A 23735-nucleotide genomic window follows, 5' to 3' on the forward strand; every position below is an offset into this window, starting at 1 on the left:
CGTGCACACATGCAAACTTGTCTCTTGATCTATCTCTGCAGCCATGCTCTGTGCTGCTCCAGTGACAGCGAGCCTGATGATGAACAAGAACTCGTCGTATCATTGAACCAAAGATGAACAGCATGTGAGAGCAATTCGTACGCGTCCAAGGATTCGCGACATCTCAATCGCTGACGACACTGTCTGTCAGGGGAGCCACAGATCACGAGAAAAGTTTCAGATCATTCAGGGCAAGAGCCAAGAGAGAAGATGCTTCTCGTGTGAGGAGCGACCAAACTGCTGTCAAGAATGAACAATGCGAAATGCCATCGAGGAAAGAAGCACACGGTCGAAAGCTAAGCTAAGCTAAGTGGCGGACGCCATTGATTCGATCAGTCATGTTTTTGGTAGGGAACACTTGGTCTGAACGTCACCAAGTTACTCTCCAAGGGGAAGTATTAGCATCGACGCAAAGGATTTCCTAGCGATCTAGGTGGATCGAGCACTATCGCCATGGGAGGAGGGTATTGAGCATTGTCTTCTTTCATGGATTGAGGATGAGAGATTGGATTGATCGGACCCAGGTTGGTGAAGCTAGTTAACCATGGCGTGTTCGTCACTTTTAAGCAACCCCAGTTGCTGATGGATTGCCCAGTGCGTGAATACAAGATGAATGCTGCAGATTAAAGTCGTGTTTCGTTTAGCTGGCCCTAACCGAAATTTGCTCCAGCCTGAAAGAGGTCTGAAATGTTTTTGGATGGACCAATTTAGATTCAGAATTTCAGACCAGAGTCTCCTTTGTGGACAAACTGACGGTCCAAATAAGGCCATCAAATTTTGGAATTGTAACCATTGGTTGAGATCCAAAAAGGCCCAACTAAATTTGGACCGTAACAGCCTGGCCCATTTTAGGCCTAGGCCTGTTTATGCTACACTAATTCTTCTCCGACAAGCGAAATAGGCCTGCTAAACTGTTCATGGGCTGGTCTACCAAATTTCGAGTTTTTTTAATTAAATGTGCACTTTAATAACTTTTAAAATTAAATCATTCCAAATTTATTTTTAAAACATGCATCTTCTTGCCACACCAGTCAAAATATTGTTGCTATTCTAGTGGTAGCTTTGGCTTGCTATGCTAGTGAGACCGGCATAGCCCAAAATACCGTCACACTAACATATTATGGCGTGACATGGTAGTATGTTAGATTGATGACATGGTTATTTATAAATATAAGTTTTGAAATAAATTATTTTAAAACCAAATATTAAAAATTTCTTAAATAAAAAATTTCACCGAATTTAGGCATCCAGAAAGGCATTGGGCCTACTTCCTGACGTGGTGTTTCTTCCCCGACTAAGGCTGCTTTCGGTAGCATAGATAAGATATATAACTTCTCTCGTTTTTCGCGCGCACGCTTTCTAAACGGTGTATATTTTACAAAAAGTTTCTATAAAAAAGTTATTTAAAAAAATCATATATTAATCTATTATTACATTTTCCACGTCAGATAACTAACCCACTCTTCCCTCCCAGCCGAACGCGGCCTCAGACCCGCGAGACTGAACCCTCATCACTCAACACCTCGCCTCCATTGGCGCCGCCGGGCGCCGGCAAAGCCATGCACCCATGACCCATCTCTCTCTCGCTGCGGATCTCCCACCTTGCACGCCCTGCGACCTTTAACCCTGCAAGTATCAAAGCAAGGATTCTGTTCGATGATGGCCGTAACTGAATTTCTGGACTCGAACACGTCAGGCGCTCATGCCGTTTCCATGGATTTCCACTCCTCTGACGCATTACCGTGGCGTGCTTCTTGCTATCTTCCACCAGTTGATCGTCTTGTCCAGTTAGGGCATACGGTTGCACACGAAGCATATCTGCTCATGTCATCCTGCATCTCCAATTCTCCATCGACGACATGTCATGCCATTTGTGCAGCACAGGTGTTCGTCATCTTCCCCACGCGCGCAAGAACGCTCAAGCAAAGACTAGTTCCCATGGCAACCATTGCCACTGTATATACATCGAGAGAGGGAGAGAGAGCAAGCGGCATTGGTTGCTAAGTTGCAGTGTAAAGAGTGTGTGAACTAGCTGACCGGCCATGTCGGAGTGGCTTCGAGGCACGGCTCACAGGTGGAGGGAGCTCCATGGCCAGAACAACTGGGACGGCCTCTTGGACCCGTTCGACCTCGACCTCCGCCGCACCGTCATCCGCTACGGCGAGATGGCGCAGGCGACGTACGACGCCTTCAACCACGAGAAGCTCTCGCCGCACGCGGGCCTCTCGAGGTTCGGCAGGCGCCGCTTCTTCGAGCGGGTGCAGCTGCCGGACCACGCCGCCGCATACCGCGTCACCAAGTTCCTGTACGCGACGTCGTCCGTCGCCGTGCCCGAGCCGTTCATCCTGAGGTCCGTGTCGCTCGGGCGCCGGTGCCGGGAGTCCAACTGGATCGGCTACGTCGCGGTGGCCACCGACGACGGGAAGACCGCGCTCGGGCGCCGGGACATCGTCGTCGCGTGGCGAGGCACGACGCAGGCGCTCGAGTGGATCAACGACATGGAGTTCGTCATGGCGCCACCCAGGAGCCTCCTCGGCGACGAAGCCTCCGAAGCCACGGTGCATCGAGGGTGGCTGTCCATGTACACGTCCAGTGACCCTGAGTCCAGCCACAACAAGGACAGCGCGAGAGATCAGGTAATGGACCAGTGGCCGGAGTTGTACGGCACGGCCATCTGCCTCATCGTTAACCTGGACGTTTGGATGCAGGTGCTGAGCGAGGTGGCGAGGCTGGTGAGCATGTACGACGGCGAGGAGCTCAGCATCACGGTGACGGGGCACAGCCTCGGCGCCGCCCTCGGAACGCTGAACGCGTTCGACATCGCCGCGAACGGCTACAACAGGTCACCCCGCGCCGCCGCGGCGACGGCGACGGGCTGCCCGGTCACCGCGTTCGCGTTCGCAAGCCCACGCGTCGGCGGGCACGGCTTCAGGAGGCGGTTCGATGGCGCGCGCGGCGCCGGCCTCCGCCTCCTCCGCGTCCGCAACGCCCGCGACATCGTCCCCAGGTACCCAACGGCGCTGCTGTACCACGACGTGGGCGCCGAGCTGGCGATCGACACGGGCGAGTCGCCGTACCTGAGGAATCCCGGGAACGAGCTTCTGTGGCACAACCTCGAGAGCTACCTGCACGGCGTGGCCGGCGCGCGTGGCGGCGAGGCCGGTCGGTTCGAGCTCGCCGTGGAGCGCGACGTGGCGCTGACGAACAAGTTCTACGGCGCGCTGCGCGACGAGCACCCCGTGCCGGCCGGGTGGTGGATCCCGTCGAACAGGGGAATGGTCAGAGGCGCCGACGGCCGCTGGACTCTGATGGACTGCGAGGAAGACGAAGACGCTGAATAGCAAATGTACATCCCAACGTTGCATGAACACGTACATTACATGCATTAATGAATAAATAATTAGTACATCTCAACGTCCAAATCAATATATGTATATGTAACAATGTTCAAATTGCACGTGCATTTTGAACCGAATAGAGTTTTATTTACAAATGCATTGGCAGGACTGCCAGGACCCATTTATTCGACTGAGAAATCGATCCAGTAGGCTTGGATCAAAACTTCATTTTTTTTTTTGTTGCAAACTTATCGATTAACTCCTCCGTACCCAAAAACAAAATCAACTTCTAAAGATGAATATGGATAAATTAATGGTATTTAGATTCATCATAAGAAATTGTTTTTTTTAAAGGTATATACGAAGGAGAGTGAAATGGTGAAGTTAAATTTGCTTGAAATCGTGGAGAGACCAGTGGCCGTCGGGGCCCATGGCCATGCAATTGTTCTTGGGGACCCACCAGCCGGGTGGCACGGGGTACTGGTCCTTGAGCGCGTCGGCGCCCTTGTTCGCCAGCGCGACGTCGCGGTCGACCTCCAGCTTGAACCCGCCGGCGCTGCCCTGCTCGCCGGCCACGCCGTGCAGGTAGCACTCGAGGTTGTGCAGCGTCTCGATCGTCCCCGGCGAGCGCAGGTACGGCGACCGGCCCGTGCTGATGGGCAGCTTCACGGCGACGTCCACGTACCCCAGCGGCGGGTACATCGGCACCACGTCGCCGGCGTTCTTGACGTGGAGCGCCCTCAGGTCCGGGAACGAGGCGAACGCCGCCTTGAAGTGGCCGTCGCCGACGCGCGGGCTCGCGAACACCATCGCCGTCACCGGGCACGGCGGCTGCGACGAGCCGGCCGGCGGGGAGTTGGCGCCGTTGGCCACGATGTCGACGGCGTTCAGCGTCGCCAGCGACGCGCCCAGGCTGTGCCCGATGACGGTGATGCTCGTCACCTCGTCCTTGTACTGTTCCATCAGCCTCCTCACCTCCTCAAGAACCTGCATGGCGCCATTCATTCTCGCACCGTTAATCAAACCTTTTTATTTTGGGCAATTTTACCATCGGTCATAAAGTATTTTTAGGTAACAAAAATTTTACATTCAAAATTTTAGTATCATGAGACACAAAATAACTAAAGGTATAATATTTTACACTAGAAAAATATGTGACACTTTCTTACGAATGATAAAATTGTCATTTCATTTTTATACATGGCGGGCAAGGTTAATCAAGAGAATTTTCTTTTCTGGTGTAATCAAAAGGTTTGTATTTTTATCGCTAGGTTGAATATCTTATATATGTGATTATACATTATCTTGAAAATGTGATTGATTATCTTTGTGATTAGAATATATCATAAAAAATGCGATTGTCCTATATTATGTGACTATCCGCTATCTTAAAAAAAAAGTGATTAGATAGGCAATATCAGCATCACAAAAACAAACCTTCCAAAGTCAAATGCTAACGATAAGGACATTGTTTAGGGAAACATTTTAAAGAGATCTGACAAAAGCTGAACAAATTTAGGATCAAAGCTAAAACTAATCCAGTCAAAGGCAACAGCACGCAAAGTTCATGCATCCATCCAACGTGTACGTATGCAACTGCCACTGTCGCTAGCTGACAGATAAAATAATGAGCATTATTAGATATCGAATAATTGAAGAAATCAACAAGAAGGAACTATCATATTGATGAAGGATAACTTAAAATATTTTGACAACATAATTTAACTTTTTTGTGTATACTTAGCTAGAGGATAGACACATATAATGATGCCCGGCCGCTTCTTCCACACGCTGTCCATAATTTTAATTTGCAAAAATCTTGAATTAATTGTATAGCTAGGAACGGATAGTAATTTAACTAGCCGGAGTACTCCTTCCGGACATGAAAAGCGTATAAATCACGCAAGCTTTTAAAAAATTGAGTATCAACATCTTCTTCAAATACTTTGGTCGTAGTTGGGTAATCTACTCGTTCTGTTGATAGATTCATCTGATCCTTGAAATTCATATTAATCCTTTTTTTAATTGCATATGCCCTTTTGTAGAATTAGAGTACCAAACTGAATAATAATGTTATCCGAACAAGGCTGACCCTCTCTTTTTATCAGTCTACATTTCATCCCATTTGGTACGTGGATGATTTTCAGAGTTGAATGTACCTACCGTTTGTTTAAAACAAATTAAATGTATCTAACTGCATAGTTGACCCTTAACATAATACGCAATATTTCACAAATTAAATATGCTACTCTCAACTAAATATTCCAGTTGCCCCCCCCCCCCCCCCCCCCCCTCCTAAAAAGAACTATGGCTTCTTGCTTGAATAATTCAACTATGAAAGTGATAGCCAGGGAAAAAACTGTTGATAAGTTGAGCGAACTAAAACATGCTTGCCATCCTGGGCCACTATTCAGAAAAAGAACAAAATTTTACACTGGTCATAAGGTAGAAAAATGGAAATCTCTTATAAACATATGTTTATTGTATACCATATAAATGATCATGAAAAAATTAAAAAAAATCAAAAAGATAAATTAATGTGGATATATATATATCACCACACAAATATATTAAAAAAATCAAAAACAATACGACTGTGTATAGAGCGGACATACCACTGAGAGTTCAATTTTTTTTTCTTTTTGTTACAAAGTATAGTAGTTAATTTGTACTTGCATAGTATAGAGCGGTATATCATATATTAATTTATTTTATCAAATTTTTTTAATAAAACTATTTCAAGAGCATGCAAAAATAAGATGATATCCCAGTAGGTAGAGATTGGAGGATTAATTACCAGATGAGTTGCAGATTAAAGGAGTTAATTGTCTCGAGACTTTTGTCTTGTGGTGGCTAGCTAGTTAGGTCAAATAATATCCGGGAGAAGTGAAGTGGTATTCAACCTGGTCCCTGGCGCTGGACTGGTTGTACTTGGAGTCCTTGTTGCTGGACGTGTACACGGACAGGAAGCCCCGGTGCACGATGGCGAGCGGGTTCGCGGCGGCGGCGGGGCCGAGCACCGGCGCGGCGGGCACCGGCGTGAAGTCGAGGTCGTTGACCCACTCCAGGCTCTCCATCGTGCCGCGCCACGCCACGACGATGTCGCGCCTCCCGAGCGCCGCCACGCCCTCGTCGGTCGCCACGGCGACGTACCCCATCCAGTTGGACACCTTGGACCACGCCGGCGGCAGCAGCGACGGCAGCGGCAGGACGAGGAACGCCTCCGGGACGGGCAGCCCCGACGTGGCGTAGACGAACTTGGTCACCCTGTAGCTGCCGGCGGCGGACGCCCCCACCGTGGCGAGCAGGTCGTCGTGGCCGTACATGCACGCGCCGGCGTGCGGCGAGCGCTTCTGCCGGTTGAAGGCGTCGTAGGTGGCCTGCACGAGCTCGCCGTAGGAGATGATGGAGGCGCGGAGGTCGAGGTCGAGCGGGTCGAGGAGGCCATTCCACGAGTCCTGGCCATGGAGCTCGCGCCACCTGCCGGCAATGCCTCCAAGCATCGGCGACGACGACGGCGACGGCGACGGCGACGACATGCTGTTTTGTTGCTTGCAGCTACGTTGGGTCTAGGCTTGCCTTGGCTAAATCGTGTGCTTTGTTTGTTTGCTTCAGCTTTGGCTCGTGTATATTTATATAGGCCGTCTTCGATGTGATCGATGCATATCGATGTGACCTTATATAACTTGTTGCTCAAACTTACTACTATTTTGCTATATATAATTTACATGTCTACCAATCATCACAAAGGAAAAGAAATGCGTGCATGCATACTTGCTATAAAATTCATGAATTCCATCAAAAAATAGTTCAACTCTGTTCGTACAACACCATGCATATATATACATGTGTTAATGTGTAGGATGCTAAATTAAATTACGTGCTAGCTGGTCATGCAATTTTGGCTTGGTTTGCACGAGCTGGACGCCTAAAGCAGAGCAATCAAACTAAACGTCATAACCGTGTTGGGCGTGTGCGTGTGGGTGTTTCGATCTAGCAATCCATCGCCCACTCGTTCGTCGTCACTTTGGCTAAGCATGCACGCTAAGAATTACTACGTGTGTTCCTCTGCCAAATTGCACTGTGTTGTCGTGGATAAACACTAACACGATGATTGTTTGTTTTTTTAAAAAAAATATGTATTTGTAAAAAAAAATAATTTATAAATAATTTTTTATATATGTATTTAGCAATCTAAAAGCAAAGTTTAAGAAATAACTGTAATGAAAAACTTAAATTTTAACTTATAAACACAAACAGAAGTTAAAAGATAAGAGTGTAAACATGTACACTGAATTTTGTACATGTGGATAAAAAAAAAAAAGAACCAAACAGAGTCGTCGATGCCTATGATGGCTAATGTTCGGTCAAGGAATATATGTGTTTGATTCTTGTCGTCGCTCATAGGTTCTCATGCTAGTAGTAACCTGACTTTGATTTTGCGGTTGGCAAGTGTTGCGATCATGCCATACTTTTGCTTTGCTTTCTTGATGAACTCGGCAATTCTCTGGTTTCAGTAGAAGAGGCAAAAACCAAAGGTAATTCATGGCATCCTGAAGACTGAATAATTTGGTCATGGTCCATATATATCAGTGATACAAAGTTGCATGATTTTACAGCAGCATGGGCACGAGGAAATGCAGACGTGACAGTGTGGGTCGGTGTGTTTGTCACTTAATTGCGTGCAAGCTTTATTTTTAGTTGCTTGTAGCCACGAAACTCTGACCATTTTCTTGTTATGTTCAGTTCGGTTCGTGTTGAATTGTAGATATGCACAACAAAATAAATGGTCGCCCTCCCAACGTCGAACGGCAAATCACTTATTACCTAGCTGTCGGTCTCAAGCGTGTGGCACGAGTCTAAATAGATTAGCAAAATCAAGCAACCAACAGAGATTAATACTGCAGTAGGGTTTTATTTAGTCAGAAGGAGATATTAATTCCAAGGTCTCAAGTACATGTATAACAAGGATAGAGAACATGAGGAGAGTAGTGCCTTCCGAGCTGAATTCCGACTGTTTCTGACCGCTGGAAACGACCAAATATCACCCAACATTGGACAATATCAGCATAACATTATCGGCAGGAGAGGTTGTACTTTTCTTTCTTTAGGAAGGATGCATGAGCTGTGCCAATTCTATTTAGGTAGGAGGTTTGAACAGACGACAACTAGGCCACAAAAAGGCCTCGGAACAACAAGCTGGACTCAACAGCAGGCAACCAAACAAGGCCTGCGAGCAAGAAAAACGACGAGAATTACACCCGGAAGGCACCCTCTCTATCTTATGCTAGACTAACTACCCTAGGCCGCGTTAGCCCCTTCCTCTAAGTTAACTTATCCTACTCGTTTTCTACGCGCACGCTTTCCAAACTGTTAAACGATATATTTTTTATAAAAAATCTATATGAAAGTTGTTTAAAAAATCATATTAATCTATTTTATATTTTTTGATAATTTATAATTAATTAATTATGTACTAATCTATTACTACATTTTCCGTGCCACATAAATTAACTTACACCCCCTTGACCGAACGCGGCCCTAGCCGCTACGTCCGTCGGTGTGGCACTATAGTCCCCATTAAAGATTATGTCGTTCCGATGAATCCAGCTGGACTATGCCATGTACACTCCGATCATGGGGATGTCCAAACTACTACAGTATGAAAGCAAAGTCTAAAAAATAAACTATAATGGAAAACTCCAAAGTCAACTTTAAATCTAAAATTGAAAATTTAAATTTTAACTTATAAGTATAAGTGAAAGCTAAAAGATAAGGGTGGATGGGACAGAGCTATGATTAATGTTTGTGATCCTACATGTAGTTTCTCCAAACGTATCAAGTATAGAGCTATGATTTTTCCATGTTTGTGATCATACATGTAGCTTGTCCAAACGTATCGAGTATAGCATGTACCGTAGGAAGTTTATGCTCAACAAGGTTAACAAATACTATCGTGTCGTTGGCATAATGCATGGAGTTGAAAACAATTTGTTCGATAGGAGACCGGCCTGAGAAGGCCGACCTCTTCTGCTTTCGCTAGCAAAGCATGTAGGGGGTCGATGGCTAGAATGAAGAGCATGGGATAGAGGGGGCCACCTTGGCGGAGTCCCTGACCATATTGAAAACTCGGACCTGCGACACCATTCAAGACAACTTTGGAGGAACTAGCTAAAAAAGTTATAGTCCGGTCAAACCATCTCGAGCAAAAACCTAGGTGCCTGTGCCTGAGGCAATCTAGGAGGTATATGACCAGCCAATAGAGTCGAACGTTTTTGCTATGTCCAATTTAAGAAGGATAGTTGGGGTTTGATTCTTTTGTAGTTCTTTCACTGTTGTTCACGAATAGGAAATTATCAGGTATGCTTCTGCCTATGATGAATATGCTCTGGTTTTGCGAAACCAACTACTGAAGTTTTGGAGCAAGCCTATTTGTATTTTGGATAGGAACTTCCCAAAGGAGTGTATCAAGCTTATCACTATGAAGGAAGACACCATGTTCGCGCCCTGCTTTTGTGCAGGAGGGCAATGTAGGCAGTGTTAAGTAGGTAGAAGTGGTTATGTTTGTACTTTTTGATAAAAAGATAACTACTCCCACCATTTCACAACGTAATATTTCTTTTGTTATGTCTAAATTTATGTAGATGTTAGTGAATATAAACACATATATATAACAACACAAATTGATTAATAGATAAATTTAGACAAAACTAATAAGTCTTACAATATAAAACAGAGAGATCGAGTACATGAAAACTATCTTAGGATAGCTTGACGCATGTATATTTTGAAGCATGTACCACAGGCTTCAAAGGTTTTATTCTTTGTCGCATGCATATGGTGAAAAATTGGTCACTTTGGCGTTAAATAGTTGATCATGTGGATGTCCAAACTACTACATGCTAACATGGACGGGTGAAAGGGTATCCATGTAGGGTATCAATGTAGGTTCTAGTCGTTTTATCTATACCATTAAGTAATGGTGTATTTATGTATTACGATAGATCCATATATTGGGATGGAGGACCGAAAAGAAGAATCGATATTTATTAGCAGACAGTTTTTTTTAGTTTTTATCTAGAAATGATGGTTGGACCTCTTATGATATGAGTAGTTGACGGACGCGATCACTTTGAAGTGACAGAGATAGTTGCTTACTCTCATCTATTTATCGACTAAAATAATTAAAACTAAGATATTTTTTAATGATTTTTGGTTTGAACTTATATATTGGTTTACCAAGCGATACTCCAAGCAGTTGACATCACATCCATCAACCTTGATATTTCATGTCACATTCGTCCTTTATCTCCCTACGTACAGTACTCATCGCTCTGTCGGTCCGGGGTCTGAGATCTACCATCACCTCATGTGCACGAATGCATTTGTATACTCACCTGTCCACGTCTGCTATTGCTCTAGCTTGGGCATTGGCATTCATGTGGCCCAAGACCGTCTTAACTTAAACTTGGTCCGCTAATCCATCCGCATCACTATTGCTCTAGCTCAACCACTGACTATGGGTCTGTTCAGTGAGCTTCTAATGTGATCTTCAGCTCCAAACAATCCAGATTCTCACTTCGATTATAAGAATTTATAGTTCTTCATAGTCCATACTATGATGAAAAAGGAAGTCGGAAACTGGAAAACTCTACATCTGTAGATAGAAATAAACGACAGTTTGACTTTCACTGTTTCACAGTTGAAACTGCTTGGAAAATGTTACTGTTTTTACATTCTAGTTGCTATGAACATGTATAAAAAACTATCATCGTGGCAACGCAGTTTTGCTTTATCTTTAAAAACCAAAACGATGGAAGCCTACAATCACGGAGCCGTCGTCCGAACTCCGAAGGCTCCAGTTATCTTCTTGTGGGCTTTGTGGCAGTGCATGTCTGCGTGAGTACATGAGCCCGGCCGCTTGATGCTTCCAAAATCCACACTTGGGTCGTCACACTGCCGTGTTTCCAGTGCGAAATCCAACAGAAGTGACGTCCCAGCAAATGGTGGATCAACGCACGCTGAGAATCGAGGATGCAGAGAAATAACAATCCGTATAACACAAATGGGAACAATGACCACAGAATCTTCTGCTCGATTCACGATTCAGATTCACCGTCCGCAGTTTCAGGTAAAATGTGCAAAAGGCACCGAAGTCACAGTTTTGGGTACAAGTATTGTTCAGGTTGGCATCAAGCCACTGGATTTTATTCTGGAGCACAACACCTCGGTGCCCCAGCAGATGGGAGGCAGAACAGCAGTCAAACCAAAAATTCGAGGGGTCCCCCCCTAGTTCACATTTGAATTTGTTAGAGTCTGCTTAGGTTGACTAGTTCGCGTGAGCAAACTTGATGCCCTTCTCAATGGAAGACTTGAGCTCACCCTTGAGGTTCTCCAGACCCTCCTTCTCAAAGTCAGAAAGCTGGCCCAGCCCATGTACTTCCTCCACCCCGTTCTTGCCAAGCGTTACCTGTAGCATGCAACAAATAGTGTTCAAAACATGTCAAGCTAGGAGTACAACGATTAAACATGTCTTCAAGGGCATCTCTAAAACATGATATTTTGATCCAACAAAAGATAAGAGATGATCGATTGCAAATTGCACCTAAATGCAGAAGACGCAGATTACAAGAAATATTGTCAAAGCTATGTTCCAGTACCCTGGTGGGAACACATATTGATTGCTAGTCCAAACTATTCCATTCAAATATTCAAACTATGACCATGTAATTAACAAATGAACAGAAGCTGCAATAACTCAATACTTGTAGAACTGTCTATAACACATTATGTGGCATTGGTAACCTGTTTACGAAATTAATAGTGTGAGAACAATATAAATCAAGAACTTCTACTGATAAAATATCTGATAGCAACATAACAATGTCATACAAAAGTAAGAAAAATACCTTTGAGGCAAAGAATGGCAGCTCTGTTACTGTTGATTGCACAAAAGAGCACTCTACAACATTAGGAACTCCATTTAGCCCCTTCAAGCATGCGTCTGCAAATACTGCTCCAGCATATCTGGGGAAAAGGGGAAATATTCAGCTAAAGCATAAAAAGCAATGGATCTCATAAAAAAATCACTAAGCCCGTTAAATGTTGATCTGTAACAAAAAAAAAGTAATCCAGAAATTTATCTACTAGGATCCAATTGGTCTTTTCATTACAGATAGAATTCCAGCACAATGAGCATGAGGAATACAAATATGTTTAAAAAATTTGAATGCATGTGTGCTTCACATGAAAGCAATAGCAGAGAGTTAATAAGGCAGAAGGGAAAACTCCTGGATAAATTAGTTTGTACATATGAGAACCAAAAATAAGCTCAGACATGACAACTGTTTTTAAAAAAAATTATAATCATGGAATGAAAATATGTTTCATTAATTACTTGTAGCAATGCAGCTTAAATGTATCCAATAATGACTGTAAAGCTATGCTGCAGATAAAAACAATCAAATGGACATGGCAACAACAAGAAGTCGGTAGTGAGTTTTGCTGATATGTTGCTAGTGCTGATTTGTACTTTTACAGAAAGGAAGACAGAGGACAATAGTCCACTAGGCAAATATATATAAGATGTACTATAATACAAACATCTATAGATAATGGCAAGAACAAACCAGTGAGAGTCTCGAAGCGAGTGGGCATGGAGTTTTAATAGGAAAATATAACCAGCTAACACCCAATGGACCAAACCAAGATGAGATGTACTTTGAAGCCAATAGATTGAACCTAGATGTGATGTACTTTGAAGCATGCATATCTAAATAATGGCAAGAACACCCAAGGTTGGACTGTTTGCAAATTATGACAAGTTGACACCTATTCACAATACCTTGATGGTTTATCAAGATATCACAAATAGGAATAATAGCACACTAGTGTTGACAGTCTAACAAGTAAACTAAGGATCTACTTGGTAACATTAATATGAAGACTTACGCCATCGACAATGTTGCAGAGCCCTTTCCAGCCTTTGCTTCAACAACTTCCGTCCCACCATCTTGTGTCCTCTTGGTCAGAGCCTTAATATCCTCATGACACAATGCATTAGTCGCTGGAGTTGCCTACATGACACAAAAGAATTGCTCTGTCAGCAGGTAGGCAGCGAACCATAAATGCACTTTGATAAAAAAAAATGGCACAGTTGCATATGTTTTAGTGATTATGATCATTCTTTATTGACTCAATCCACAAAGAACAACCTCTTCATTCAATAACCATGTATTCTTTTACAGAAAGAACAAAAAATATTACATGATTCCAACACCTATTCTTTAAGAGGTTCTACTATCATATAGAATTTTGACTCTTGAGTGGCGAAAGTGGGTAGCTACTTAAGGAAATGGTGAAAAGTGAAAACACGAAGATAGATATGAAACCTGTGAGAACAGTGGCAGGATAGTAATACCAGCATGACCACCAACAACAGGAACATTCACCTCTGCAGAAGATCATAGCAACCACAAAGAATTGAAGAGCAGAGATAAAAAAACCACAGCTATAATGTCAATGTCCCCTGAAAAAAAGAATAGAAGATAAAGGTCATACCAGTAACTGGCACATTGGCCTTTCCAGCATAGAAAGTTTTAGCACGGACAACATCAAGCGTGGTCACACCGAACAGTTTCTTCTCATCGTAAGTACCAGCCTTCTTGAACACCTCCGCTGCAATTGGGACAGTCGAGTTGACAGGGTTGCTGATCATATTGACAAGAGCCTAACAAATAGAATAAAAAAAACATTCACAATTGTATTCACATATATTGAGTACAATAAACTTAATAAATATCAGCTGATGTATTAGAGTATGCATGCACCGAGCACAAATCTAACATCTCATTCATACTTGGTGGTATGCAATTGAATGGAGCAAAACAAGGCATGGTGTGAGCGAACCTCCTTGAGTGAGACAGCACACAACATTGAGGCAGGCAGGCAAGTAGCACCTCAATTTCCCCTAAAATCTCAATGAATTTGGGGGAAACAGTTGTCTCAGTCCCCATCAAGTCTTTGTCAGTATTAAATTCTCAGTGAATTTTGGGCCAACCAGATATTTTAGTCTCTATCTATCGGTTTTATGTCAGTGTATAATCCCGGAGACCACAGATGACAAATCTGTTATGAACATTCATAAGAGTGGCAAAAAGTTAAATGCCCTACAGATAAAAGCTAGATCTACACTATGTGCAATGGAATGCAATTCCAAGCTGTGAAGCCAAATCCATGCGCTTAACTGCAAATCTACACTCTTCGCTACAGTGTAAGCAAAGTCAGGATGCTTACGTTGGGGCAGTACTTGGAGATGGCAGTGCAGAGGCCCTTGACAATGCCAGCGTTGATGTTGAAGAGGTCGTCCCTGGTCATCCCGGGCTTCCTCGGCACCCCGGCCGGGATGATTACAACGTCCGAACCCTCCAGCGCCTCCCCGAGCTGCTCCTCGCCGACGAAGCCCTTCACCTGTACCAGAATCCAAAACCCAGCACCATCAGACGGATAGATCCAACCGAGCTAGCCAGTTGGGCGACCTAGGCGGGTGGAGACGTGTACCAGTGCCGGCGAGTTGATGTGGGAGACATCGGCGGCGACGCCGGGGGTGCCGGCGATATCGTAGAGGGAGAGCGAGGAGACGAGCGGGTTGAGCTTCATGAGGAGCGCGAGGGGCTGGCCGATCCCTCCCGCCGCGCCGAGGATGGCCACCTTCCGCTCCGGCTGGCCGGCCGCGGCCGCCGAGTAGTCGCGGCGGCGGTTGCGGCGGAGGAGCTGGGACGCGGATCTCAGCAGCGACGGCCTCATCTCGGCTCCCTCCCTCTCTCCCCGCTCAGGTGTTCGTCGTGTGTGCCGCGGCGGTGGGTGGGTGGGACGGAATGGGAGTGAGGCTGCGAGAGAGTGCGGCGGCGGAGGCGACGGCGGCCGCTTTAAAGAGAGGGAGGGAGGAACGTGTGGATGGGATCTATAGAGCATCTTTAAAGAGGGATCCAAAATTAATCCTAGAACTAGTTTTTGGAAATTACATCAGAAAATTTACCTATAGCGAAATTTTCAAATTCATTTTCAATATGTACGTATTATGTTTAATAGTATCTCTCGTATTCTAATATATATATATATATATTAATAATTTAGTTTTGAATTATTTTTTTGGCATAATGTTTTTTAATGAATTAATTAGGGAATTGAGCATTACTAGCATTTTCTTGATAAACTTTAGAGAGGGGTGAAGTGAGGTTTCGGGGGGACATCGACGTCTCCGCCCGCCGCGCCGAGGAGATTTATTATTATTTTTCTTATTATTTCTGTTGTTGTGTGGTTATCTGGCCGAGGAGGCCACTTGCGCACTAGATTTTCGTAGCGACGTGCACCACGGCGATGGCTTTGGCTGTGCCTTTGCTTTCAGAAGAGCACACACTGACACAAGGTGATTTCGGTGCAGGATCTTTCTTTCTGCGCTAGTGACTACTTCTCGACTGTTCGAGAAACGTTGCTACTTTATTTGTTGAGCAGTAGTTACTTAGGTTGATCATCAGTTCATCATCGATGACGATTTCTCTTTGGCAGTAGTTACATTCATAAGTTGTTCGATCGATGTTACCTTCTGATAGTTGTTCGATCGTCGATGAATGTTGGCAACTTTTGGAATGGGGTTTATCCCATCGTTTCGTTTTTCTATTTACAAAGAATAATTTATAGATAAAAATTGTATTTATACATGTTAATCACAATTCAGAAATAAATTGTGTAAAATAAAGAACAATAAAAAGAATTACAAAATTAACGCGGGGCTAATTTCCCTTCAGAGCTCTTACAAAGATCTTCACAGCCGGTCCAGCCTCTCTCCTCCGGCTTTACTAGTTTCAAATGAAATGGAATATTTTCGGTTCTTATGGTAACCGGACGTGATACACAGTTTATAATATTGTTCTCAATTTTTCTCCTATGCTTGTAAGCCATAATGTAAATTTTTAAACTTCAATACAATATTATTATTATAACATTTTATCATAGTTTATTTTTTAAGCCCCTAAAAACATGTATATAAAAAGTTTATTCACAAATTATTTTTTTCAATTATGTTATATGCATGGACTATTTTACAGCGTAATGCATTCTTTTCAGACATATAGCGTATTGCACTCTTTTCAGATTTTTATGCTTAGCTATATCATATTTCGTTAAAAAATATCTATATAGTCTACTTTAAAACATCAAATGTTTTTTAAAACTTTAATAATGTACACTTAATCATATACTAATGATTAGGAATTTAGGATTAATGAAACGGCGTATACCCAAGGTCAAACAACAGAAGAATAATGAATCCAGAATATGCTCGGATTGACAGAGTAGAAAATAGGGCAATAACAAGAACAGCGGCAAGCCAAATTAGACTACTCGCCAACCGAGTTTATTCAAGATTTGCTAAGCCTCATCACAGCTCTAAACAATTTTAACCAGCGATGAAACAACGTAACGAAAGTCTAGCCATAGAGGGCTAATTCGCCGTTAACACCTCCATATGACAATATAGAACGCACTCCATACAGCGCCAAAGAACTTTGTGCCATTGTGCAAACACCGGATAAATAAACACCAGCTTGGTAATACAAATAGTTTAGCATAACCATGGAAGTAACACAGCAGTGTGTAAAGAGAGCCAACAAATTCATGGCAACATGTAACACCACACATCAAAAGTTTCAACCCATCAGATAGGCAGGAAACATCCACATTCCACAGACAAGCTAACTCTAGCATGCATTGGCCCTAAATCAGACTCTTATGAAGGGACTCCGGCTGAAGCACGATAGACTCATGATCCTCTCTACTCGATCAGATCGTCATCGTCATCTGGGAGTGGTTGTGCTGCTGCAGCCGCAAGCTCGGCCTCGTGCCTGCAGGACAGTGAAAATCAGTTGCTGAAACATATGCAGGAACTATGTATTTTATTTACACTAGCTTCAAATAAATATAGAAAAGCATTGTAAATAGGACAAACGAAAACACTTACTGTTGCTGCATTGCCAAGTCGATGGGAACTTCCGGAGGTTTAAGAGCAACGGCCTCAACGAAATGCAGGTTCGGATCACTGCACGCACCACCACATTACCAGATTAAAATACAGTAACATACCAAAACCAAATTAAAGGAAAGAAGAAAGCATGGGAAGGAAAACAAGGTGGAAATAATTACCCAGCAAGCTTCCTTGCAAGATAAAGGAAGGGCTTCTCAAAGTTGTAATTGCTCTTGGCAGAAATTTCGTAGTACTGCAGATTCTTCTTCCTGTGGAATGTGACCTGCTTAGCTTTAACCTGCCTGTTCTTCACATCAACCTTGTTACCACACAGGACAATTGGGATATTTTCACAGACCCTGCAATAATTCAGAACTAAGCATATAAGCCAGTTGTACAATGGAATATCAGGTAAAGTTTGTTTGTTTCAGAAATTAACCTGCACAAGTCCCTATGCCATGTCGGAACATTCTTGTAGGTCAGCCTTGAAGTGACATCAAACATAATTATAGCGCACTGACCGTGGATGCTGCACAATTAAGTTGAGAACAAAACAATCAGACAAGCACAAGGAGACATTCGTATGTATAAAAAAAGAGTGAAGCTATGGTAGTGAGCTTAAGCACTTCTCCCAACACTTACTAGTATCCATCCCTAAGGCCACCAAACTTCTCTTGTCCAGCAGTGTCCCAGCAGTAGAAACGGATCTTACCACAGTTGGTGGTAAAATCTAAGGGATGAACTTCGACACCAATGGTTGCTGAAATAACAAATTTGTATAGCAGTTAAGTAACCAGCTTAGCCAAGAAGGTAGGAACGTCAGAAAATAGGATTCATAAAACATACGTTCATATTTCTTTTCGAACTCTCCAGTGAGATGCCTCTTCACAAATGTGGTTTTACCTGCAACCAAAGATAAAGCATACAATCACAATCTATCCAAAGTAGTTGCTAAACTTCAATTATGAAAATGAAGCCATTTCAAGCATTATGCGTCACCTTCAATATATTGATCTTACGGTAGTACTGATCAAACAACAGCAGGCAATAATTTACTCCTAGAAGGTAGTTATACAATATTACTTAAATATTTTTTTCTTCGAATGTAGATCTCATAGCTAGTACATGGTTGAAACAAAAACGGAAACCTTAGAATAGCAGCTAGGCAACATTCACCAAAATCAGACTCAGACTGGATTGCATTTATACCAGTATTTCTTCGATTTATAGCATTACATCTATGTGATTTCTATGTCCTAGAATAGCTCCCTGATGCGATCCTATAATCAAGGCAGGAGTATCACAGCCTTAGATGCGATCTAAATCTTAAGTATTATCCATCCATAAAGTGCCATCGATCACAGAATCGGTGGCATCCAACAACCAAATTCCAATCTAACGACATCGGATTTCACAGAATGTAAAAACCCATCAGATCTCGCGGAAACAACACCGAGTAAACGCACCAATCATATCACATCACGAGGTAAACCAACCAAAGCGAGATCGGGAACTTACCAGTCCCGCCGTCGCCGACGATGACCAGCTTGAAGCTGGGGTAATCCACGGTCCCCTGATTCGGCAGCGCCTGGAAGAAAAAAAGGCCAAAGCGTCACAAACAGATCGAACACACGCAACCCCAGATCCCAATCCACGCAGGGGCGAGATAGAAGTCGTACTACTCACCATAGGGGAAAGGCGGCGACGCGACCGGAGGAGGAGGGGAAAACACCAGGATGGGTCGGGAGGCCAACAAAACCCTAGAATTCGAAATGGAATTGGGCGATGAGGCGGAGGCGGAGGGTTTTATAGGTGCGGTGGCGTCGATTTTTTTTCTCGAAGGTTGCGGGGTTTATTAGCTTTGGATGGACGCAGGAATTGCGACCGTTGGATCTTGGTGGGCGGGTGTGGATCGGATCCGGCTAGCTTTCGTCGCACGCGAGATTTTCGGCCGTCGGATTCTGGAAGGTACCGTTGGGTCGGGGGAGATGGGCCTCTCGATGGGTTGGGCTCTTCTCAACGGCGACTTCATGGTTCAAGTTTGGAAAGAGTCCATTTTGGCTCCTGTCCTATGAGTTCGACTCATCTTATTTTAGAAAACGATGAGTTCGACTCATGTCTCTCAAAAACCGGGTATATAGACTTCTTGAATTATATTCTCTCCGATTCAGGTTATAAGACCTTTAGCATTGGCTAGATTCATGTATGTGCTAATTAATCTAGATATATATAAAAAACATATACACTAAGATATGGATCAATATAGATAACGCCAAAAAATCTTATAACCTGAAAAGGAGGTAATAGATCACAGATTATTTTGACAGGGGTCTACAAGGTAGTTTTAGCTTGCATGGCACTACCTTCCTTAAAAGACAATCATTTTATCCTATAAAGTGGTCTAGTTATCAAAATAAATTCAAAAAATAGGAATATGACTCATCTCTCTCGTCCCATCCGTCCTATACTCCAGAAGGGCACATCCGTGAATGTGTTTTGCACATTGTATTATGTCTTCCACGTTGAATGCAATATGTGTAGTTAGGGTCTTGCTCAACTTTGGTCTTCACAATGAGAGCATCGATCTCACGGCAAGAGTTGTCTTGAACTCCTAAGCTAGCAGCCACTTTAGGAATGACAACCCAGAGTCATTTATATCAGGATTGTTGTCCAGGGGTAATAAACCCAGGCTACCCAATCATCGTAGCCAACCCAAGCACTAGGGGCATGTGTTCGCATATCGATTGTTGCCACGGGGATCTTGCTTCCCCACGGTAGTATAACATGATAGGAGGTAGCAGCGGTGACGTGGTCAACATTGTATACAATCGCCTCGTTAATGCCTATGTTGTAGCAACATGAGGAGGTTGATGCTTCAAGGGTGAAGTTGACTTTGCCTTTCTCTACCTCTTGCTCCACATCGACGAAACACCTGACTCCAATGGAGAGGCTAGCCTAGCCTCCTCTGTGCACTCAAACTCATGGTTCATAGTGAACTAGAAGAATACGATAGCAGATCCAAACCCCTCCATCCAACTCTTCTATTGCTAACCGATGACTGATCTGCTGCCGAATGGAGACAAGAAAACTAAGAGGACATAAGATAATCTATTCGCTTCTAAACGTAGGTGATGGTGATGACAGTGAATCTACCACCCACCAGCTTTGTTGTATTTTCTTACCAACTATTTGATGTACTTTAATATTATAAAATAGTCCGGCATATTGTCTCTATTTCATCAATAAAATTCAAGTTTATTATGCCAAAGGCCGCTCTCCGACACAGTAGACAGCTGGACGGCTTGGACATTTGGGTTCTGACCCTAAATAACACAAGCATTCGGTTATTTTTTTTCTCGAAAACTTGGTTTTACTGATCAGTTAAAAGCAGACAAGGAGACGAGCATGAAGAAGAGAGTGAAGATAATGACACAATCACACACACAACCGAATCATACATCCCTCGCAAAATAAATGAAAGGAATTGATGTACATTGTTGTTTTCGTGCTTGGACACCCCAATCGCCTGCTGTTCTATGAGGCTAAATGAACTGAATTCAAGTGAACTTATTCGTGACGATAGCTGAATCACCTTCTTACATATCGTCGTCAGACCGAAAGAACGTCTCATTCGCGGTCGAACAGCGAATCAAATATGATCAGATCAATACACAAGCAACTGATACATCCTACATTTCCACTACTACTGTGCTAGTTCTAAAGCTGATCGCTACTGTGTCCAGTGCAAGCAGAGGCAGTGCGTGCGTGCGTGAATGGATGAAAATCATATCGCCGACACCTTGGGGACGGGCACCGGGAAGCGGTGGATCTCGCCGGCCCAGGGATTGGTGAAGTTCTTCTCCTTGGCCGGGTTCACCGAACGGAGCGCCCTCCACACGGCGCTGTTGCACTTGAAGCCGGAGCCGAAGGCGATCTGCCATGTCCGGTCCCCCTTCTTGATCCGCCCCTTTGCCTCGGCGTAGGCCAGCTCGTACCACAGCGAGCTGCTCGACGTGTTGCCGAACCGGTGCAGCGTCATCCGCGACGGCTCCATGTGCCAGTCCGACAGCTGCAGGTTCTTCTCCAGCTCGTCCAGCACGGCGCGGCCGCCGGCGTGGATGCAGAAGTGCTCGAACGCCAGCTTGAAGTCCGGGATGTACGGCTTCACCTTGCGCTTCAGCACCTTGCGGCTGACGAGCGTCGCGAAGAAGAGGAGCTGCTCCGACATGGGCAGCACCAGCGGGCCCAGCGTGGTGATGTTGGTCTTGAGCGCCTCGCCGGCGACGGCCATCAGGTCCTTGGACAGCGACACGCCGGTCTTGCCGTCGGCGTCCTCGCGCTGCGTCACGCACCCGAAGCAGCGGTCGTCGGCGCCGCGGTGGGTGCGCACGGTGTGCACCAGCTGGTACTTGGAGCGGCGCCGTGCCGAGCCGCGGTTGGACAGGAGGATCGCCGCGCCGCCCATGCGGAACAGGCAGTTGGACACGAGCATGGAGCGGTCGTTGCCGAAGTACCAGTTGAGCGTGATGTTCTCCATGCTGATCACCACCGCGTACGTGTTGGGGTACACCTGCAGCAGGTCCTTGGCGAGGTCGATGGAGATGAGGCCGGCGCTGCAGCCCATTCCGCCGAGGTTGTAGCTGACGACGTTGCCTCTGAGCTTGTAGTGGTTCACGACCATGGCGGACAGCGACGGCGTCGGGTTGAAGAGGCTGCAGTTGACGACCAGGATGCCGACGTCCTTGGGCCTCACGCCGGTCTTGGCGAACAGCTCGTCCAGCGCGCCGAACATGACCATCTCCGCCTCCTTCCTGGCGTTGGCCATGGACGGGTTGGGCGGGATGTTTAGCACCGCCTCCGGCAGGTACGTGTCCTCGCCGAGCCCCGACCGCTCGATGATCTTGCGCTGGAACTCGACGTTCTCCGGCGTGAACGTGCCGAGCGACTCGGTGCAGTTCATGAACCGCGCCCGGCTGCACTTGCGCTCGTCGTCGGGCTTGTAGCACGCGAAGTCGACGAGGTAGACGGGGCGCGGGCGCGTGAGGAAGTAGGCGGTGGAGACGACCACCAGCATCGTGGAGCAGAGCACCACGCAGAGGAGGTTGTACTGGAGGCTGTGCCACAGCTCGGCGAGGTCACCCAGCGTGAAGGTGGAGAGGTGCGCCGCGGCGAGCCCCGGGAGCGGCGCGAGCAGCAGGTACGCGCCGTGCGTGATGAGGTAGTGGTACCCCAGCTTCACGTACTTGAGCTTCACCGACTGCTTGAAGTCCGGCAACCGTCTCGCCGCCGCCGTCGTCGGAGTCTGCAGCAGCGGCGCCTGCTGGTCGGCCATGGCAACAACCCTCACCGAACACAAAGATTGCCAGCCACACAAAGCTCGTGGGGTTACTTCTGTCGCCCTTTGCTTCTACCTTGGACTTGGACGAATCCTTTTGTTTGAAGGCTTATATAGACGAGGCTATGCATGCACCGGCAGGCACCGATGACCAATGCTAATCGGAAACCGAAGCAGGAGTCCGACGGTGACCTGCACTACGCATATATGTTTACGTAATCGTGTTGATGAGACATGACACCTACCTACGGGCAGGGGCAGGGAGGATCGTAGGACCGGCGAAACGCCGGCCGGGCGGTCGGGCGACGGTGGAGCAACGGGGCGGGCGCCGTGGCCGGGGGAACGGTCACGCGTTCGGCGTTCGATCTGCCTGAACGGGCTAAAAGGTTGCGGCTCTCGGTGGGCGGAGGCGGGGTTGTTGGGGGCTTTGGACGGACGGACGGGCGCGCGACCGCGGCGTCGGTTGGAGGTGGCGGGGGCGCCGTCGCGTGTAGGGCTCGCCGGTGCGCGCGGCCGGCGAATTCGGGGGGAAACGAGCGTACTGGCGGTTTCGGAGCATAGGGGGCGCGTGTTTCGCGCACGTGGACGGAAGCTCGTTCGGTTTGTCCGTCTCGGGTTGGCTATTTCGAGGCCATTTCCTCTTCGTTTTGGTGGAAATCGGACAAACGTTGGAGGGTCATTTTTGGCATTTTAAAGTAAAAAACAAACTACATATCTACAAATAAAAAATAATTTACAACTAAAACTTTCATATACGTGTTAATAATGATCTATAAGCTAAGGCTGAAAAATAAGCTAGGATGAAAACATCAAAATTAATCCTACAATTAAAGTTAAAAATTTAAATTTTAGTTTATAAACATAAGCAAAAGTCAAAAGATAGGGCTCGTTTTCTTTTTCACAAAGTGCAATAGCATTTATTATACTCTATCATCGGATTTGTATAAGTCAAATATCATTTAATCAAATTTAGAAACAATATAATAATATTTTTAACACAAAC

The 23735-nt window shown here is 45.3% G+C and overlaps 5 protein-coding genes across 5 annotated transcripts; 1 reads left to right on the top strand and 4 right to left on the bottom strand.

Moving 5' to 3' along the window:
- The first annotated feature begins 1911 nt into the window (after positions 1-1911).
- LOC102708897 (phospholipase A1-II 6-like) lies at positions 1912-3447 on the top strand. Its single transcript, XM_006654760.3, has 2 exons — positions 1912-2675; positions 2748-3447. The coding sequence occupies exons 1-2, from the start codon at positions 2082-2084 to the stop codon at positions 3378-3380; spliced, it is 1227 nt and encodes a 408-aa protein (XP_006654823.1). The 5' UTR covers positions 1912-2081; the 3' UTR covers positions 3381-3447.
- A 10-nt stretch (positions 3448-3457) lies between these two features.
- On the bottom strand, positions 3458-7168 carry LOC102715485 (phospholipase A1-II 7). Its single transcript, XM_040524622.1, has 2 exons — positions 6281-7168; positions 3458-4364 (listed from the first exon to the last, which is right to left on the bottom strand). The coding sequence occupies exons 1-2, from the start codon at positions 6914-6916 to the stop codon at positions 3762-3764; spliced, it is 1239 nt and encodes a 412-aa protein (XP_040380556.1). The 5' UTR covers positions 6917-7168; the 3' UTR covers positions 3458-3761.
- Positions 7169-11475: 4307 nt separating this feature from the next.
- LOC102709177 (malate dehydrogenase, mitochondrial-like) lies at positions 11476-15283 on the bottom strand. Its single transcript, XM_006654761.3, has 7 exons — positions 14937-15283; positions 14673-14846; positions 13938-14106; positions 13769-13830; positions 13329-13453; positions 12287-12404; positions 11476-11847 (listed from the first exon to the last, which is right to left on the bottom strand). The coding sequence occupies exons 1-7, from the start codon at positions 15180-15182 to the stop codon at positions 11707-11709; spliced, it is 1035 nt and encodes a 344-aa protein (XP_006654824.2). The 5' UTR covers positions 15183-15283; the 3' UTR covers positions 11476-11706.
- Positions 15284-16925: 1642 nt separating this feature from the next.
- On the bottom strand, positions 16926-19184 carry LOC102709464 (GTP-binding nuclear protein Ran-2). Its single transcript, XM_006654762.2, has 8 exons — positions 19084-19184; positions 18916-18985; positions 18244-18300; positions 18040-18157; positions 17837-17926; positions 17577-17756; positions 17395-17472; positions 16926-17278 (listed from the first exon to the last, which is right to left on the bottom strand). The coding sequence occupies exons 1-8, from the start codon at positions 19084-19086 to the stop codon at positions 17209-17211; spliced, it is 666 nt and encodes a 221-aa protein (XP_006654825.1). The 5' UTR covers positions 19087-19184; the 3' UTR covers positions 16926-17208.
- Positions 19185-21044: 1860 nt separating this feature from the next.
- Positions 21045-23124, bottom strand: LOC102709741 (3-ketoacyl-CoA synthase 11-like). Its single transcript, XM_006654763.3, has one exon. It carries the CDS (start codon positions 22727-22729, stop codon positions 21182-21184), a length of 1548 nt encoding a protein of 515 aa, XP_006654826.2. The 5' UTR covers positions 22730-23124; the 3' UTR covers positions 21045-21181.
- Positions 23125-23735: the final 611 nt, after the last annotated feature.

Source organism: Oryza brachyantha, chromosome 5, assembly GCF_000231095.2.
Source record: "Oryza brachyantha chromosome 5, ObraRS2, whole genome shotgun sequence".
In the NCBI taxonomy this organism is placed as follows: Eukaryota; Viridiplantae; Streptophyta; class Magnoliopsida; order Poales; family Poaceae; genus Oryza; species Oryza brachyantha.